We start from the raw sequence: 20,560 nt of genomic DNA, 5'->3' as shown, positions 1-20,560 counted from the left end.
AGTAAAAGATCTTAATACTTTTCAGTTCTGACATTTAATAATTTACAATTCTCTTCTTTCTCACATCTTTAAGTAACATGGATTCAAATCAATCATATTTTGGTAGGCTTAGTTAATCACGGACACATGTACCTCTATTTACCAAAAAATGATAAAACGTGCAAAGTTCAACATTCAAGAAGAAAAAGTAATCATAGTTAATTCAAAACGTTATTAAATAACCCTTGGAGTGAATTAAATTAACTAACTTCTGCTGTATGAATGCTTATGAAAGAGAAAAGGAGAGAACAATGTGGAACGAATTGAATCAAGAGAATTGCAGTCTCAAGTTTGAGATGTAAGGCATAGGCACCTTGCTAGCCAGATGAAGAAATGCCCAGCAGGCCTGCTGAGAGCTGAGCATCTTCCCCTACGCTTACACGTGGATCCTCTGGCTTTTCTGGAGCATAAAAGAAAGCCCCAGAAAGTAAAAGTGAGGACAAGAATGACAATCAGGAAGGCGAGGAATGGTCTCAGCTTAGTCCTTCCAGTCTGTTACAGGCAACTAATTAATGCCTTTAATTTAACTCTTTGTCTGCCAGGGCCAAGAAACAGAAGATTTTATTTACTAGACTGTGAACTTCCCAGTTCATCCTGGTAGTTCCCATAGTGCCTTGCCTATGGCACAGAGTCAAAAGGTATCTGAGGAGTAAATGAAAACATAAAAACTATCCAATCACAAGTTGGCTGGCATTCCTTTTTGAGGAGAGGGGGCACTTTCAGTCAAACACACCACACCTCACACCACTGCTGTCCTTGCTCACCGGCCTGGACACAGGCTCCTGCTCATCATCAGTGCCATGTGTTCAGTGGAGCCCCTACTGCGACCCAACCCCCACACTGCTTGACTCCCCATCCAGACCTCCTGCTGTGCCCTCAAGAACCTCCATTCCGTGGTGAACGACTTCCTTCCAGGAACCCTCAGCCTCTGCCCAGATGCTTCCTCTCCTCCTACCTTGAAACCTTACCCTCCTCTGAGAGGAAGTTTCCTTTCCTCATGCCACCACGCTCCTGTATGGCTCAAGGCCCGGAGGGGAGGCTGAAGCTTCCTCTATTGCTACTTTCAGACACCATCTGGGACCCTTCGTGGAAGTCCGCTCCTCTGAGCTCCCTTCTCTCACTTGCCTCCTCACAGAAGTTCTCTCCTAATACTCCAGCTCATTCTCCATAATTCACAGCTGTTACCCTTCGTCAAGGGCATGTCTAGAGTCTTAACTCACAGAGTCATGGTCCAGGGTCCCCTGTTCTTCTTTTCCATTCCCTCTATTGCACGGAGGAGGCTTTCTGAGAACTTTTTAATTATCCTTTTTATGACCTTCTCTAGATTTAACATCTGCTGCTCTGTATCACTGTGGCCACTCTGATCTGTCTCTGATCTCTTCATCCTCTTGAATATTCACCTTTCTTTGCCTCCACTCTGTTCTCCATGGCTTCTCAGCTCTTGTCAGAAAAGCCTGTCCATTCTTTTGTAGACATAGCTAGTCATCAGAAAATGCCTTTTCTTCCACAGGAGGAACAAACCAGTCACAGGGCATAATGTATTCATTTTCTGACTTTCTACTCTACTCTATTATTTTCTTTGGTCATTGAAGGTTCATGCTTCTTCGATACCAGAAAGAATTTTTAACTACTTTATTTCTAGATGTGTTCCAGAAGCCCTGAAGGCACGGTAGATTAGTCTATATGCCAAACCTTCCTTTTAATTTTGCTTACTAATATCCCCCCCCCTTCTATCCTGAATAGTGAGAGTGAATAGTCATAGTTAATATAACCAATTTCTCTATTTTCTTCTCATGATCCAGCCCAAGTTATCTATGAAGTGACTTGGTGTCCTTTTTAGACTCTGTGGCAGAATAGAGTAGCTTTTCATATCAATTCTCTGTATCAATAAATAGAAACCTCCCCCTTCCCATACCTGTTTTAAGACAAAGTTGAACTTCTTATTCTTTATGACAATTTTGCTTTGCTTCCATTGTTTTATTTGAGATTTTTCTGTTTGTTCATGCTTTGTTAGAAAATCAAGCATTACTGTTTATGCAGCCTGGATTTTTGGCTAAAAATATGTCTTATTTAAGCTATGAATTACACCAGCTCAAACTTTTCCAGCTCCATGTTGTTGCTGTGGGTTGTTTCGTTTTGTTGTTTTTTTGCTTTTGGAATGTTCTATTAACTTGGCCTTCCAGCACATCTTTAATCATTTGGCCTAACAGTTGTATATGAATATTTAAAAGAGAAGTATTTCTCTTCAGTATGCATAAATTGATGAAAGTTATTGGTTGAAAATGTTGGCATCTTTTCTCTAAAATCTGTCCCTCTTTAGGTCATTATATCAGCAAATGACACTTAACCACACTGTTTGCTGCCCAAGTCTGACCACTAGGAGAGATCCATAACTTTCCTGTGATTCTGTTTCCTCAGAGTTACCTCTTAAAGAGCTAGATACATATTTCTTCAGTAAACAAATAATCTTAAGACTAGAATCTGGAAAAAAAAAAAAAGTGGAATCTGCAGAGGAAACGCTTCAGATGAGTCCACTGAAAAAATATTTCCTAAATTGGTAAAATTCTAATAAAGCTTATGTGATAAATAATAATATATTATTTTTGTGCCTTTCGTAAATAGTGATCAAGAGCTAAGTTTTTTTCCAGTAATTTATTTATTCACTTCAATTAAAAACTATTTTCTGAAAGCAGGCATTCTTCTAGGTGCCTTGCTAGCATTAATTTATTGTATTCTCACACAGAAGACAATGTCTCCTAACTCATCTAGGTTCTCCCTCCTACCCAGACACTTCTTAAAAATTCTATAATCTTGCATTCCAGTTAACTTATGAAACACTTTACTTCCCTATTACAACCCCGAAAAACCTTTGTTACATTAAATTTTCTTTTACATCCAAAGGCAAACCAAAGAACTGGCAGTCACTCTAAGTTCTTCCCACATCATTTATTCAAATTATATAAAAACTCAATGTTAACAGGTTCCACCCACGATCTGGAGCTCCCATACAGCTTTTTTGTCCTCCAATCTCAATCATGATAGCCTAGGATGGCCAGACAGCTAAGGAAAACTTCTAACATGGTAGGTATAGATCGAAAAATTTTAAAAAGCGAACTAGAAGATAGCAAATTATTTAGGGAGGGAAAAAAAATTAGTACCCTCAGAGAAAAAGATACTGCATCCATGAAACAAAAATAAAATACTATTTTTTTAAAAAAAAAAGGAACATTCACAGAACAAATGAAAATTCTTGAAAATTAGAAGATAACAAATGAAAAACTGAATATAGAAGAGTTGGAGAAATAAAGTTGACAAAATTTCCTAGAATATAGAACGCTCACACGACTAAGATAATAAATGGGAACAGACAGATCTAGGGCAAGACATATTATGAAATTTCAGAACCATGGAGACCAAGAGAAGAATCTACAATCTTTCAGAAAAGAAAGGGAAGAAAAGGTCACAAACAAAAATTTAGAAATCCGAATAACTGAAGAACACCTGAACAGCACCACGTGAAGCAACAATAGTGTGACGCCTTCAAAATTCTGAAGGAAAGTGATTTCCCATCTGGAGTTCAATACTCGGCAAAACTATTAATCAAACATGAAGACAAAATAAAGACATTTTCAAATATACATGATCTGAAAAAATTTACCTCCCATCCACTCATTCTCAAAGACTTCTAGAAGATGGAAGATGTACCAGAGTGAAAAAATAAACCAAGAAAGTGGAATACATAGGATATGGCATAAGAGATCCCATTATCAGAGAGCAATGAAAGAACTCTGGGTAGTGAAGGAAAATGCCAAGGTGACAGATGTACACCAAACAACAGAAAGCAGTCAGTCCAGAATCAAGTACTGACTCATGCCCAGATCCTCATGTTTTATTTAACCTGAGAATAAAGCCCCAGTGAGCCTGGACAGATTGTTGTCTATATTTTGTCTTGGCTTCTACATGCCTTACTGTTGGCATCAGCTAAGGACACTCATTTCACCTACAGAAATTGTTCTGCTTCAGTATGCTCTTGAGAGCCAGGGTACATAGTGGTGAATCTGGAAACAGGGGACAACTCTTCCCCTCACAGTATTTCTGCTGGACAGTCAGGACCAGGCCCACACTACGTTTCTTCAGATCCCCCTGCCAAATGAGTCCTACATTCATCCCAGGACTAGCTCATGACCTTGCCTACTAATGCCCTAGGGAGTCGGGCTCCTGATTAAAAACCCATATATGATTTCTGAGGCCCAACCATAGACAATTACAAAGGTTCACCTTTTGTTCAGGGCTTCCTCAACAGTGAGATGACCCTCATGTCTGCACTGATCCCTCGATTCTCAACCAGGGCACTGTTCCAGGGGGGGAAATGGACATGGGGGAGTCTGTATTTTCTCTAGTTTTAGAATCTTGTTACACCATCACAGCAAGTAATAAAAGGCTTAACTCTTTCACTTTTGGCTTGTTGCTTTAAACGACTACTCCAACACCTGGCAGCTCAACTCCCTCTCCTAATGGTCCCTGAAGGTTCCCTCAGGGAGCCCTCCTCCCTGCAGAATAGAGACTTACATACACCAAGTCTTAAAAAACTGGCCTTCAGAAACTGTTTGTAGCTGACACATGTCAGGGCATCTTATAAAATAAGTAACTGTAATCATGAATTAACAGCATGGCTTTTAGAAAATAATTAACAATGGTTTTTTTTAATTTTTATTTTTAAACATACCAAAATACTGAGAATTCCAGAAAAAGAGGTACAGCATGAATAGGTTGTGTTTGCAAAAACATCTGACTTCATCTCCTCAAGTCAGAGCTTGGCAGCCCAGCCCCATTTCACCATTTGGCTGTGTTTTCTATTTTCTCTTCCACTTTCATTTTTTGTGAAATGGATTGGCTTATCTGACTTCAGAAAGCTTATATCTGTACTATTTTAAAAGAAATACACTTCTGGAGTAAAATGTTATACTCAATCTGCCTGTAAATTTATATAATACAACTTATAAAAAGATTCTAACCACAATTCTAGATATCCTCCTCTTTATTCTTAACCCACATGTTAAGAAGTCTGCAGCTTCATCCCACTTCACAAAGTTAGAAGGGTGACAAAACTAACCACCAAGGAAGAAAACAGTAAGAACTACCTAGCAATTTGAGACCTCAAAAAATACTCATGTCAAGAACATTTTAAAATATGATGAAAAAGACTGATAGAAAAGAAGTGACAGAAGACTTTATTCAACACAATATAAACCAGGATCACCACTGGAATCTAATTTACACACCCGTCCTCAAGGCACAGCGCAATAGTCAAGGCTCCCTAGAATACAAGGGGTTCTATAATGTAGGAGAACTGGATGCTCTTTTGGGGCTGGGAGGAGACAAGTTTAGGATGTATTTGGATAGAGCTAAAGTGATTATTCAGGGTTAAAAAAAAACACTCGCAAACAGAGCAAAGGGAGAGCTAGAGAAATGAAAACATGTGCCACCACTGCAGTGTCTACATCCAAGCACAGCTGCATAAGGCAGACCACCCCAGGGGGGCCAAGGGGTCAAGGACACCCGAAGGGCCAGCTAGGGCCCAGAGCAGTCAAGTGGGTAAAGCTGAAACAGGTTGCATCCCTCAGAGCCAGGAAGAGAAACCAAAAACAGCTATTTGGAAAGGCTCAAATGCCTTTTTTTTTTTTTTTTGAGAGAGAGAGAGAGAGAGAGAGAGAGTGAAGGAGCAGGAGGGGAGGGGCAGAGGGAAGAGGGAGGGAGAGGATCTTAGGCAGGCTCCACCCCCAGCCAGCACAAAGCCAGACTCGGGGTTCGATCTTACAACCCTGAGATCATGACCTGAGCCAAAAGGAAGAGTTGAACACTTAACTGACTGAGCAACCCAGGTGCCCCAAGACTCAAATGCTTTTAAGGCAAAGTCACTCCCCCTGCTACCCTAAGCAGTGATCTACAGATTTTTTGACACTCAAACTACAAGAAGTGAGACTTTACACTACAACTCAGCACATGCACATGTAGACATGTATATACATACAATCAACAAATACAAGTTTCTCTAAATAACACCTATCTTACAAAGTGTTGTGTACTGTTATTTATGTTTATAATCTTTTCTTTTTCATGTAAAAAAAAAAAAAATCCTGGTCCAAACCCACTAAATTGGTTCTAAAATCACCCTGCGGTTTTGCAGACAGAATGCTCAAGTAGTCACTGGCTAACTTCGGTGACAGGTGAATTCAAGGGTCTCATGAGATCATAGTTCAGCTTGAATCCTGTCCCTCTATTGGTCAAATTTCTGATTTCTCTCACTGGCTTTGGGATAGTCTCAGACCAGCCAAGGTCATTCATCAACCGGCCCAACCCATTTCTTCAGTCTTCATCTTCTACAACGGCCCTCAATAATCTGCATCCTAGCAAAACCGATCCGCTTTCCACATCCCAGGATGTCCATCTTTGCCTCTCCCTGGGATTCTTTTCTCCCCAACCTATCCAAAACGCTCTGACCCTCCAAGGCACAGTTAAAGCAACCCTCCACACAGAACAAATTTCTCCTGCCCCAGCATTATAAGCCCTTTATCTTTGCTGTCTGTCCCCCATTGACACACACCCAGCACCACCTCCAGCTCCCACCTCACCCCACCACATGCTTTCAAAACCCAAGCACACCATCTCCAAAAGAAGCCACTCAGTCTGTACTTTATGTTGACTGGACAAATGCACATGTATCGCCAATGCAGGGAGAAAACTGTTGTCTGGGGACTGTTGGGGCTGAAGACTGAGAAATCTTAGGTCAGGGCCCAAACCACCTAGAACCTCTCAATCAAAACCAGAACATCACACTCTCTGCAGCAGATGTTGTTTGGCCTTTGAAATGATGGTTATAACAAGCATTATAAGAAAATGATACTGAATGTTTAATAAATGTTTAGAAAGTCTTCTTTCAGTCTCAATTCTTCTTTCAAAAAGTAGCATAACTATAGATCAGTAATTTGGCAACACTGCCATGTTCCATATTTTAACTTCTCTTACTCAAAATCAAATCTCTCAAATGTAGTAAAGCTATCCATTAGTACTTAGCAGAATGATAGATTTCCCCCCCAAGATAGAGACCTTTGGCTCATCATGATACAAGGCACACTGGCCTTGCTTTCTTTCAAGTCAGCTTCCTCTTCTGGTTACCATATACTTTTGGTTATCTGTGTGTCTTGTTTCAAAAACAAAATTTTCCACCTCATCTTTTAATCATGCATTTTCATTTCAGTCTCCCCAGTTATATAATTAAAAGAACTTTCTTATAGCTAAATCAGATATATTAGTATCAAAGTATCTTAAATCTATATGCAAATATACTCTAAATTGATCTTCTAATAACTTCCTCATTTGACAAATATTTATCAAGTAACCGTTATCTGCTCAAACACTGAGCCAGGGATGCAGTAGATCTTTGAGATACTAAGCTGAAAATGCCATACTTCCAAAACAAAGCTAATGGGATAATAGCAGATTCAAACTCATTAACCCAAACTGAAAATCATATACCTATGCTCACACTTCTGTACTAACAAGGAATCAGTAAGCAATAAAAAAAGAAAATTCCAAAGATACTCTCAAGGTAAAATAGTTCAAACAAGTATACAATGTAACTGTCAAAAAAAAAAAAAAGAAGAAAAAGAAACATAAAAACCCTTAAAAAATTTGTCAATCTTTTTAGTTTAAGGAATATTGCTGGACTATGAAGTTGATCAGGTCAGATATTAAATATCTGTATAGAATATATTTCCATTTTAATGTCAACAAAATAGAGTCATTAACACCATTTGATAATGAGTGGTCCTTTCCTTGTATTTTGTGTAAACAATATACTGCTTATGCTCAAAAGCCTGTGAATATTTAAAATTTATCCAATATCCCCACCATTCTCTATTTAAGCATCTAAAATTATTTTAAGTTTGGCAGACTATGCCAATGGTGAAATCATCCAAATAGGAAAGAATTTTGTATCTAGATGTATTAGAAATAATACTATTATAAAACTGAACTGCAAGTTAATCTTTATCTCACTATTTTTATTATTTTATTATTTTTTTTTACCAATTTGCCTGTTCTTTTTTTTTATTCTTATGTTAATCCCCATATATTACATCATTAGTTTTAGATGAAGTGTACTATTTTTATTATTTTAGTACATAGTATTATAACACATACCAAAATATTCTCAATGGTCTTACCTTAAATATGTGCCATATATGAAGAATAATGCCATCATTAGTCCATTTAAAATAAAAATTACAGCAACATAAAAGCAAGCAGGATCTCCCAATCCTTTAAAAATAAAAAAAAAAAACAAAACATATGTTCTAACTATAAATTACTTTGTGTGTCTGGCAATTTATATTAAAATGTGCTTATTTTGAAAATGGCACAGATATATTAAATGGTTGCCTTGGTTCCCATACGAATACGTGACCCTACTACGGAACAAAAATGAGAACATGGCAGTAGCTGCGGTGGTTTTTAAACAGGGCTACAAACTCACGGACATGCCTCCTGTAGAGGTACGGGGGTCTCTGCTCCTGCTTTTGAGCCCGGCTGGGCTTGTGACTGCCTCAACAGACGATGGTGGAGGCCATACCATGTGACTTCTAAGGCTAGAAGAGGCCAAGCAGTGTCCAACTTGGAGCCCATGCAAAGCCTGACTACCCTGAGGTACTATGCTATACAAAAGCCCATGGTGCATGGAAAGGGCATTATGTAGGTGTCCCAGTTGACAGTCCCAACTGAGCCCAGCCTCACAGGGACCCCAGCCCAGGAGCTAGAATGTAAGTGAAGCAGTCTCCATTAATTTTAGTCTTCCCAAGTCACCTGAGTCTAGCGGAAGCCTCTGACATGGTGGAAACAAACCAACCCTGCTATACCCAGCCCAAATTCCTCACTTGCAGAATCCATAAGCATAATAAATATGGTTATTTATTTCACTAAGTTTGCCGTAAGTTTAATGTGCTCCAATAAATAACTGGACAATATCATGGAAAGAAACTTGCCTTCACAGCTTTCAATAGGACTGAGTCCTTCTCCTCTGGTCACCGTCCAACATATCTTGGTTTGAAGACCAATCAAGTCCATTATTTTGGTATAAATCCGGTACCAGCTGGCTAAGATTACCTATTTTTTAAAAAATAGAGACTTTTTTTTTTTAGAGATTTTTTAGAGAAAAGGTATTATCATCAACAGTTTCAGTACTAGAATATTTTTGAGATATCTTGATAATTATCAAATTTTCCTTTCCTCTACCATCTACTTAGCTCCCATTAAATCTAGTAAAATCAGCCTCACAATCCCCTGCACAGATTCTTCATTGGTCAGTCTTCAACTCTCCACCCATGGGTGAGAATAAAATATAACATGAAACACACAAGATTCATATTTTTCAAAAGGTATAAAATTCTTTTTTTTTTTTTTAAAGATTTTATTTATTTATTTGACAGAGAGAGACACAGCAAGAGAGGGAACACAAGCAGGGGGAGTGGGAGAGGGAGAAGCAGGCTTCCCACTGAGCAGGGAGCCTGATGCGGGGCTCGATCCCAGGACCCTGGGATCATGACCTGAGCCAAAGGCAGACGCTTAACCGACTGAGCCACCCAGGTGCCCCATCAAAAGGTATAAAATTCTACTAAGGTACATAAAAGAAGAGTTGAACAAATAGATATTCGGTCTTCTTGAATAGATCTAATTTCTCAAGATGTGAAAAGATATGGCACTTCTGTACAGAAAAAATACATACAGATCATACACAAAGTTGAAAGGCAAACAAAAAGCTGGGGGAAAATGCTTACCCATATAGCATGGTATTAATATCTAGCATGTAATAAACGAGCTCTTACAAAATTTTAATAGAAATATAGACAAAGGGCATAAGCAAGCAATTACTTTTAAAATTAAAAATGCATTTTTAATGCATAGCATTGAATGAAATACATATAAACACACATATATAGCAATGAACAAAATATATCATGTGATTTTAATTTTTTTGTCTACCAAATTGGCAGGGATTCGGGGATATAAGCATTTTCAAAAACACTGCCAATGGTAATTTTAATTAGTATAACCTATCTAGAAAGCATTTTGGCAACACGTACCAAAATCATTCAAGTATATATTCTGTTTAAATAGTTCCACATCAACAAATTTATAGTTTAAAAAACAAGGATATGTACAGAGATTTAGCTTCAAGGATGCTTATGGCAGCTTCAGAATATTTTAAAAGTTGAAAACAATGAATATTTTCACAAAAGATGGACTAAATAAACAATGGGAGACTATATATAGCCACTAAAACTGATCCTGAGGAAGAAAAGATGACACAGGAAGACTGTTACAAATACTCTAAAAGACAAAAAGCACTTATAAAAAAAAAATATTTGCTGTGTGATCCCATTTCTGTAAAAGCAAATGTGTACATGGTCATAGAAAGAACTCAATAAGCAGTACATCAGGAAACCAACACTGAACTTTGGTGATTATGTATTTGTCTCTATCTCCATCTCCTCATTAATCAATCAGCTAACTCACCGATCTAGATGGAAGCTGGACTTCTCTCATTCAATGGGAAATGCCTGAGAGCCCTACTAAGTCCAGGTACTGAGCCTGGGCTTGAGATCCCCAGAGACCAAGGCAGCCAGGGCCCTGGCACAAGGATGTGCTGTCTAGCAACATCAGCAAGCTAAGAAGGGGAAGTCACGGGGACAGTGTATTAAAAGATGACCCTCAAAAAAAAAAAAAAAAAAAAAGATGACCCTCATATCAAGTCAAGGAGGATCTCAACTTGGCCCTGGAAAATGCTCAGGGATGTGTCAAATGAAGGCAGGGATGGTAAAGGAGAGGCCAAAAAAGTTACTGATATCACTGCCTTCCTCCCTCACCTCCTGAGTGGACCCCCCTTTTCCCCCACTCCACCCAAAAAAAGAGCATTCAATTAAGTGAAGAATTCCCAAGAGGGAAGAAACATTATTTGGCAAATGACATGTAATGGTGCTTCCTTGCTATAATCTCTACACACCGAATCTAGACAGTTTTCAAACTTTCTAGACCATGCAATCATAACAGTTTCCATGAAATCAGTTAAAGCCCACCAAAATTAATAATAATCTTTTTTCCATATTCCTTTCCAAGAAAAGATACACATCTTCTTTAAAAAATGAGATGAAATGTAATATATTGAATTACACCTCACATTTAGAATCAGCATTTAATGCAAATAACACTTTAAAAAAGTAAAAAAAGAGAAAACACAATTGAAAAAGTAACTTACCTCAGGGTAAAGATTGAACCTTTTTAATGTATTAATAACAAGGGGGTATTCAGTCAGCTTATCATTCATAATCATCCATACTCCATTCAAAAATGAGGGTGCTTCCACAATAGTCTTAAAGTAGGAATAATATAGTCCCTGAAACAAGCGTAAGTTATAATTATAATAAAAAAATGCATAATTCCTATGCCTCTTGCCAGCTTAAAAAAACTTACACTGTTTTTGAAAAACAAGCAAATAAAAGCTACAATTATTCTCATGGTTTATGAACACTAATACAATCTTAGGTTATAAAAAATAACTACGTATTTTAGTATAACCTTGTCTTAATTAAAATAATTGAACTCGAAACATCTTCAAAAATAGTTTCAACATTTAAAAAGTAATATATATAACTCAGACAACCTATGTAACTTAAGAAAACTCCATATCCTATACTAGTTTAAGTGTTAGAAAAGGCTATCTTATGAACAGGGCAAGTGAGTGGTTTACTATGGAACTTAAGTTACCGTGATCCAAGAAATCTCTCTAGCCAAAAATGTTTCCCCCTACTGCCCATCTGAATCCCCAAAATGGTGCTATCAGTCATCTTTCCTCCAGATTTACATGTAAAAATGCAAATATATTAGGAAGGCTCCATGTTGATATATTACATATAAGTTACATCCAGATGCCAACTAATTTTACAGACTATTTTCATTCCTCCCAGCTCAGAATAAGGGAAGAACCCTGGAGGACTGAGGCTGTGTGGATAAGGGAAGAGGACAGTAGTGGTACTCTCGTTTTGAGGGAATTAGGACAGATATTGAGGTTGGAATAATACACAGACCAAAAAATAAGCAAGTACTAGTACTTGCTGCCCGGGTGAGGGAGTGGAAGTGGAAGTGCAGGGTGCTCACCTTCTATACAATTTTGCCTAAAGCTGCTCTAGTAGCCAGCACCCATCAGCTGTCAAACTCCACACTGGATTTAAGGCTCATAAATATGAAAGCGATTTGCATGCCCAATATTTATAGATAAGGAAAAAAATGGTTCTTGATATTATGGTGTTTAGCTTTCCTATCGCTATTTTTAAAAATACTTCCTACTGTACTAGGTTGAATAATATCCCCCCAAATTTCATATCCACTGGAACCTGGGAATGTGAACCTATGTGGATTAGGTTCCTTGCAGATGTGGTCAAAATGAGGTCATCTAATATAAATGGTATCCTTACAATAAGAGGGAAAGTTAAACACAAAGACAATGGGAAAAGTGCCCCATGAAGACAGAGGCAGAGCTTGAAGTGATGGCATTTCCAACGCCAGCCAACGCGCACCAAGGATTGCCAGAAGGCACAAGAAGCTAGGAAGAGGCAAGGAAGGATTCTCCCTAGAGGCTTCGGTAAGAACATGACCCTGCCAACACTTTGATTTCAGACTTCTAGCCTCCAGAACTCTGAGAGAATAAATCTCTGCTCTTTAAGCCACCTAGTTTATTGTACATTTGTTATGGCAGCCGTAGAAAACCACCACAACCTATCTTGTTCTGTAGGTTTGTTTGGAAACATGTAAACTTCTTATTTAATTATAAAATGAAAATTTTTAAATCCCTAAATATCAAAATAAAAATAAAATAAGGAAATTAACTATCGAGTTGGAAGAAGATTTCAAATAACCTTAAGATACAGTAATTCTACTGTACATCCTAATGGAATATATCCTAAAGTCAAAAAGAAATGTAAGAAAGTCTTAAAATGTTCTCAATCCTCTTATTTTTAATAATACCTTTGGTACTTTTATTCCACAAAAATAAGTAATATAAAACCAAGATTCCTGGGCTAGCAGTAAAGATACAAATTTAAAACAAAGTAAGTAAAAACCATCTAATCCTAAATTTGAATTTTAAAATATGAATATAAATTAATAATTTAAAAACTGTTTCTTAATTCTGTTTACTAAAAAGGCTGGGACACATTGGCCAATCTAGTATCAAATACAGCTGACCCTAGAACACAGGTTTGAACTACGCAGCTCCACTTACACACTGACTTTTTCTTTTTTTTTTTTTTACTTTTTTTTTTATTCTTATGTTAATCCCCATACATTACATCATTAGTTTTAAATGAAGTGTTCCATGATTCATTGTTTGTGCATAACACCCAGTGCTCCATGCAGAATGTGCCCTCCTCAATACCCACCACCAGGTAACCCATCCTCCCACCCCCCTCCCCTCTAGCACACTGACTTTTTCGATAGAGTATGGTAGTGTAAATTTATTTTCTCTTCCTTATGATTTTCTTAATAACATTTTCTTTTCTCTGGCTTACTTTGTTGAAAGAATATAGTATATAATACACGTAACATACAAAATATGTGTTAATCGACTGCTTATGGTATCGGTAAGGCTTTCAGTCAATAATAGGCTATTAATAGTCAAATCTGGGAGGAGTCAAAAGTTATATGTGGATTTTGGACTGCATGGGGTCAGCACCTCTAACCCCTTGTTGTCCTAAGGGTCAACTGTAGTAGCAATAAGCATCTCTAGCACCAAATCTGTGGTCTCTAAATACCATTTGCCACTGAAAGGAATTGGGGCTCCTTGGAAAACTGCATGATTCCAGGTCTGGAGAGGAAATGTCTTTTTTTTTTTTTAAGATTTTATTTATTTGACAGAGAGAGAGATAGCAAGAGAGGGAACACAAGCAGGGGGAGTGGGAGAGGGAGAAGCAGGCTCCCTGCTGAGCTGGGAACCCGATGAGGGGCTCGATCCCAGGACTCTGGGATCATGACCTGAGCCGAAGGCAGATGCTTAACCAACTGAGCCAGCCCTGCAGGCGCCCCAGAAATGTCTGAATAGTACCAGAAAGTAAGAAAGCTACAGAATACTAGTGAGGTCACATCAAAGGGACACAGAGTCAGCAGCAAAGGCTCCCACCAGCTAAAGACAGGTAAGTTTACAAAACATGCTAAAATCCACCAGATCATAATGATATACTCCAAAAGAAGGAACTCCATTGGTTACCAGAAGAAAATGCTAGGAAACCAACTCATTTTTCTAGAAAGTAGTAAAAAAAAAGAAAAAATCGGGCGCCTGGGTGGCTCAGATGGTTAAGCGTCTGCCTTCGGCTCAGGTCATGATCCCAGGGTCCTGGGATCGAGTCCCACATCGGGCTCCTGGATCAGCGGGGAGCCTGCTTCTCTCTCTGACCCTCTCCCCTCTCATGCTGTTTCTCTCTCACTTGCTCTCTAAAAAATAAATAAAATCTTTAAAAAAAAAAAAAAGAAAAAAAGAAAAAATCAAGCATTCACCTGTCACCTGTATGAAGTGTACATCAGAGAAACCAAATAAGTATTATGGAAAAATTCTTCTTTACATAAGAATTACAGTTAACAAATGCAGGGAAAAAATAATAGAATAGATAATCACCACTTGGTAATCTTAATGAACTAACTGATCTAGGCTGATGGCTAGGCTATAATGGAAGAACCAACATGACAATACCTAAAGCCACTGATCAATCTTGACATCACAGAAGTGAGACAACCAGATATGGTGTGCCTCTTTGTATGGTACAATAAATGCACACCACTTATGAAATATTCCTGCCAAAAAAAAAAAAAAGAGCCTTCAGCTATCGAGTCTCTTATCTATCAATTTTCAGGAAACTTGGGCCAGTGGAACATAATAAATAACATGAATTACTATGGGTAATTCTATAAGACAAATAACCTGGATTCTTCAATAAATAAATAGCAAAACAATAAAAATGGGAAGTGGAATTTATAGATGAAAAGACTTAAGAGACACATCAACTAGACACAATGTACAGACATGGCTTGAATCCTGATTCAAGCCTACCAACACACCAACTGTAAGAAGAAAAAAAAAGCCAATCGGTCATTTAAACACTGATTGATACTTAATGATATTAAGTGATTGCTGTTCATTGTTTTCAAGTTTGCCAACAGAACTGTGGGTAACAAAAAATTCCTTTCTTTTGAGATACATATGAAAGTATTTACTGATGAAATGATATGATGTCTGAGGTTTCCTATGCGTGGAGGTGTATATGAAGGAAAAATGGCTGTGTCCAGTTGTTGAAGCTGGGGGATAGGCAAGGGGAGGTGTCTACTCTTTGTATTATGTATATCTTTGAAAATTTCCATGATAAAAAGCTTAAAGTTTTTAGAACCTGAAAATATCACATGAAAACTCACCATTTCAGTGCGAAAAGCCATCTCCCTTTCCAATGTTGAGAGGTGAGAAAAGTGACGATCATTTTCAAAGAGGTGTGTTATATGGCTCCTGCAGAAACAAAAGGGTAACAAACCAAGTGTTGACGCTTGTACTAAGTATTATTTTTAAAAGAAACTCTACAAGCAAAAATAAAGGTATCCAGAAATTTGCACATAATTTTGTAATAAAACTCAAATACAATGGTATCCATATCTGTTTGCCACTCTTTATGCTGTAATAGTTCTACTAAAATTTCTAATAGGAAACACATTCAAATTAGATTTTAAAATTAGAATGAACCAGAATAAGAATATTTTCAGTCAAGTACAATACAATCATAAATTGAACTATAAATGTCATTGGGTTACCATTTCAGAAATGTCTGATTAATGAAATTCGTATTTCATTCTATCCAGAAGATTAAAAAAATTAATCTTCCTCTCACCATGAACACTATGTTAACGTTAAGTGAAATACAGTCTCAAATATAACCTCTTTAATAATGGATCTTTTTTTTATTAAAAAATTGCATTATTCCGACCTTGATTTATCAGTTAAACTACTTTTTCAGACTATTGTGTTGCACGTAATATATATACTCATCCTTATCATACTGAAATTATTTCTTTATATTTATGGGAAATAGCTTTGGTGAGTTGTAAACATCTGCATAAAATATACCAGAGGAAAAAAAATCTTACCAGTGCAACACTGCTGCAAAGGTAGCTGAAAGAAAAAGAAATTTAAATTACTATGTTAGCATAAAGAAATGTTTTCACTTTATAGAAAAGCATTATAAAGATAAGCATTTGGGATGTGTAATGTTGGACTCTTAGCAATTGGGGAAAGAAGAGCAACTCTGTGAAAGAAACCTCAGGGCTATGCTTAAAATCCAACAGCCTGGATTATAAAAGAATTAGGCATATATCTACAAATTTCATTCACTGAGTCATTCAACAAAATGGGGGCTTATTATTTGCCAAAAACTACACAAGGAACGCTCAGGTGGAAATTTCCACAAATAGAACTGCCAGAGAGACAGAACCAGCAGTGAGAAGTAACTCTAGAATCAAGAAATATGGTGACCTCGGGGCGCAGGCCTGGGGACGAATAAAATGAGAGCATGCCACTTTTTATATATTGCTGCAATATCTGGACTTTTATGATAAATTTTGCTATTTTTTAAACAAATTTAAAGTGAAATAAGTAAAGACGTAAGGAAGAGATGGAGGGGTTGTTGACGCAAAACAAGCAAACATTTTAGAATCTCTAAAAGTAAGAAAAGAGTTTTACTGGAGGCCAAGTTAGGACAGCTGCCCAGGAAGCACACTCTTCACAGGGAAGAAAGTGCTTTGTAGAATAAACAGTTTTTACAGGGTAACATACTTTTTTACATCTTGTAAAAACTCAAAAGATTATAGATTAGCATACAGGCAGGCAACACGAGTTTTAATGTCAAGGTATATAGGAGTAGGAGCATTGATCGATATCTTAAAGACAAGATGGCTTTCCTTTAGGCTACTCATTTACAAAGCAGGTGTATAATGTATGCATGGCAGGCCATATACCAGGCTTTTGGTTTAAACCAAGTTTATGGGGCGCCTGGGTGGCTCAGTTGGTTAAGCGACTGCCTTCGGCTCAGGTCATGATCCCGGGGTCCTGGGATCGAGTCCCGCATCGGGCTCCCTGCTCTGCGGGGAGCCTGCTTCTCCCTCTCCCACTCCCCCTGCTTGTGTTCCCTCTCTCGCTGTGTCTCTCTCTGTCAAATAAATAAAATAAAAATAAAATAAAAATAAAAATAAACCAAGTTTATGTAGAGTCATGCTGACTTAGAAAGAAATCTAAAATGGCTTCCCTTATATCTGAGGCCTTTACAGTTTTTTTTCTCTCATCAGGGTAAAAGGAAGAAAGGTAAGGAAGAGAAAACAAGCTAATAATAAAATCAGTCTCAAAAGAGAATCAATAGTTGCTTCCTGTCCAAGTACAAAAAACATATTAAGATGAATCCAGAAAATAACAATTTTCTTATGCCACAAGATTCATCTTATTGCAGACTTCTGATTAAATAACTAATGAGGAATTGAACTATGAAAATGCTCTTAGAAATGAAAACCAGTCTAGATCTTACTGTCTTATTCTTAAAGAAGTATTTATATTTTAAAAAATTAAAAAATACACTTTACCTAGGAGATATTAATGGTTATACAAGACAAAAGTTACTCTTTCTAGATCACTACAACTGCAAATATTTAACTAGGTTTGTCATGTGACATTTGCTTATATATGGTACTTTGATCTTTCAAATTTTCGATTTTTTCTTGTTGACAAATCTACCATCCATTTCCTTTTTGGTTTCTGCCTTTAAACACTTCACCCTGCAATAATGAAGTTTGGGTTTTATTTTCTCAATAATCTATCATGTTCTGAATAAACCATTCTTCTCTCACAGAATGTAAATGTCATCTTTATCATACACAATACTTGACACACATACTTTGGTAATCCCTTTGAGATTATAATTGGGATTTCATTTATAAATTAATTTGGAAAGAATCCACATGTTAACGATATGAATCCGTATCTTTATACCCATAAACATGGGTTCAATTACTCAACTTCCTTTTCCAATTGCCTTGACAAAAATCCTATCAGGAAAATTAATAGTTATTACACAGTTAATTCATATTTCTTAAGTCTTTTCTTGTAAGCTTAACATTTTTTCTACTAAGATCCATGAAATCTTTTATTATACTTTGTTAGATATTGTTAATGTATTTATTTTTGAAGTTTATTTATGCAATATATTTATTTTTTACTCATTTACTAAACTATTATTAATTCTTATAGTTTTTTGGCTTGTCATCTTCAATCCTCTATTTTGAACAATATTATTTAAAAATGATAATTTTGCTCCTATATTATAAATTTGCTATTAGTTTCCTCTTCTCATTTGACAGTAATAAACTTCTAGAACAATACTAAGTAATTCTGTCAAAAGAGGGCATCTGGTCTTCTACTGACTTCATTGGCAATACATTTCACATATGCTTTTAGCCTTTAACCTTCACAATTCTAGAGTGATAAATAGGATTTCTCAAGGCCATCACCTCTGTACTTCCTCAGAATACCACAATTCCTCAGAAGAACAAAGGTACCAAGTGGCCTTTGGTGCCTTCCTTTAATTCAATCGCTGAAGCACTAAACAATTCTTAGAGTTCCAGGCATTTGAACCTAGCTCTTTCATAACCTCCAGGGTCAATTCATAATCTGCCCAGTATTTTTAATTCCTTTGTTCCATTCAATTTTGTAGTAATAATAATAAAGCAGCTAACATTTGCATTCTTATTACATGCCAGATACTTTTTAAGTGCTTTTCCAGAACTAACTTGAGTAACTTACACAAGTAAACAAAATGAGTAGACAGAGAAAGGGAAGTTGAGGACAAGAACTCTTACAAGAAAGCCATACACGCCATAGCCTCTTGAGGAGGATGGGGGTGGGTGGGTAATAAGACAAAAGCCAGGCTTCCCTTTACCCTAAAGTGTCTTATTCCCCTCCTTTTTTTTTTCTTAAGATAAAAGGGAGGAAAAGTTGCAATTCATCTACTGACATAAGCAGTATTTTTTACAGAAACTACCAATTTTTATATAAAAATGTAGAGTTATGGGGTGCCTGGATGGCTCAGTCGGTTAAGCATCCTACTCTTGATTGCGACTCAGGTCATGATCTCAGAGTTGTGAGATCGAGCCCTGTGTGGGGCTCCATGCTGGGGGTGGAGCCTGCTTAAGATTCTCTTTCTCCCTCTCCCTTTGTCCTTCTCCCCCTCTTCCTGCCCCCCCAAAAGAAAAAACATATAGTTATGCTTTAATTTATTCAAAATTGATCGCTTCTCGGCCTTTTGGCTAGGATCAAGTGTAATTTATTCAAAATTGAAATAAGTGTGCATGTGTGTATATCTATATATGTCATTTGAAAATGAAAGCCCCAGTAAAGCAGATACTGCCTTGTGAGCATATAATTTAAGCATAAAGACATAAAATGACAAAAACTCCTAAAGGCACCCCTAAAGAGCTTTTCTTGCTTTCTTGCCTACCGAAAAGATTATAAACGATTTTCTCTAAATTTAGTCCAGTGATGGGGTGCCTGGGTGGCTCAGTCGGTTAAGCGTCTGCCTCTGGCTCAGGTCATGATCCCAGAGTCCTGGGATCGAGCCCCTCATCGGGCTCTCTGCTCAGCGGGAACCCTCTTCCCCCTCTCCCACTTGCCCTGCTTGCGTTCCCTCTCTCGCTGGGTCTCTCTCTGTCAAAATAAAATAAAATAAAATAAAATCTTTAAAAAAAAAAATTTAGTCCAGTGATTATCAACCCCGTCTATAGTCTTTTGGGAGTGTCACAAAATTGATAATCCCTTTTTTCCATTTTAATACATATGCTATTTTTTGTCATTCTAAGGGACCATGGTAAATATAGCGTGTTTTTTTTTTCTTTTAATCAGAACATTAAAAAAAAAAAAAAAAAAAAACTTTCAAAAATCCAAGCCTATCCCATAAGAAAAAAGTGTTCAAGGAAAGAAGGTTTGCTCTGTAATCTAATTTAAAAGATTGCAATCCTATGGCTGAGAATTCTGAAAGGCTCTTATGTTTTGCTGGAAGCAGCTAAATTACCAACACTCTGAAACTAAATTGGACACTCCTACCACTTTCTGATTAAAGAAATTTTGTACCAGATTATATGTCACATTATATCAATTTTTAGTTTCATGGGATGAACAGCCTCTTCACTGAAAATTGTTCTTCTCCTATTATTAGAATCTCCTTTAAACAAACTAGAATGTAACTCTCTGAGGGAAAAAACAATGTTGTACTGAAGTTTATACTATAGTATTTAGCACAAAGCTGAGCACATAGTTGAGCACAGAGCTCAAATCAAATGTTTGCTGAATGAATGGATACAACGTGATATAATTAAGGAGGAAACGGAAATAATCTAAATCATG

General features: G+C 37.1%; 1 protein-coding gene across 4 annotated transcripts in view; it reads right to left on the bottom strand.

Annotated features, from left to right (window-relative positions):
• DPY19L1 (dpy-19 like C-mannosyltransferase 1) overlaps positions 1 to 20,560 on the bottom strand; it is a 90,249-nt gene that overhangs the window by 55,292 nt on the left and 14,397 nt on the right. For all 4 annotated transcript variants that reach the window (XM_064575062.1, XM_064575061.1, XM_064575060.1 and 1 more), the window contains exons 2-6: positions 16,267 to 16,291; positions 15,547 to 15,634; positions 11,348 to 11,485; positions 9,078 to 9,198; positions 8,265 to 8,358 (exon numbers count right to left, since the gene is read on the bottom strand). In XM_064575062.1, the coding sequence (XP_064431132.1) occupies positions 8,265 to 8,358; positions 9,078 to 9,198; positions 11,348 to 11,485; positions 15,547 to 15,634; positions 16,267 to 16,291 (466 nt within the window). The remainder of the gene's footprint in view (positions 1 to 8,264; positions 8,359 to 9,077; positions 9,199 to 11,347; positions 11,486 to 15,546; positions 15,635 to 16,266; positions 16,292 to 20,560) is intronic.

The sequence above is a fragment of the Mirounga angustirostris genome, unplaced genomic scaffold (assembly GCF_029215605.1).
Source record: "Mirounga angustirostris isolate CCGP_5_RB_7025 unplaced genomic scaffold, mMirAng1.0.hap1 SCAF_12, whole genome shotgun sequence".
In the NCBI taxonomy this organism is placed as follows: domain Eukaryota; kingdom Metazoa; phylum Chordata; class Mammalia; order Carnivora; family Phocidae; genus Mirounga; species Mirounga angustirostris.
The sequence above is the reverse complement of the archived record's forward strand: the minus strand, read 5'-3'. Positions and strand labels throughout refer to the sequence as shown.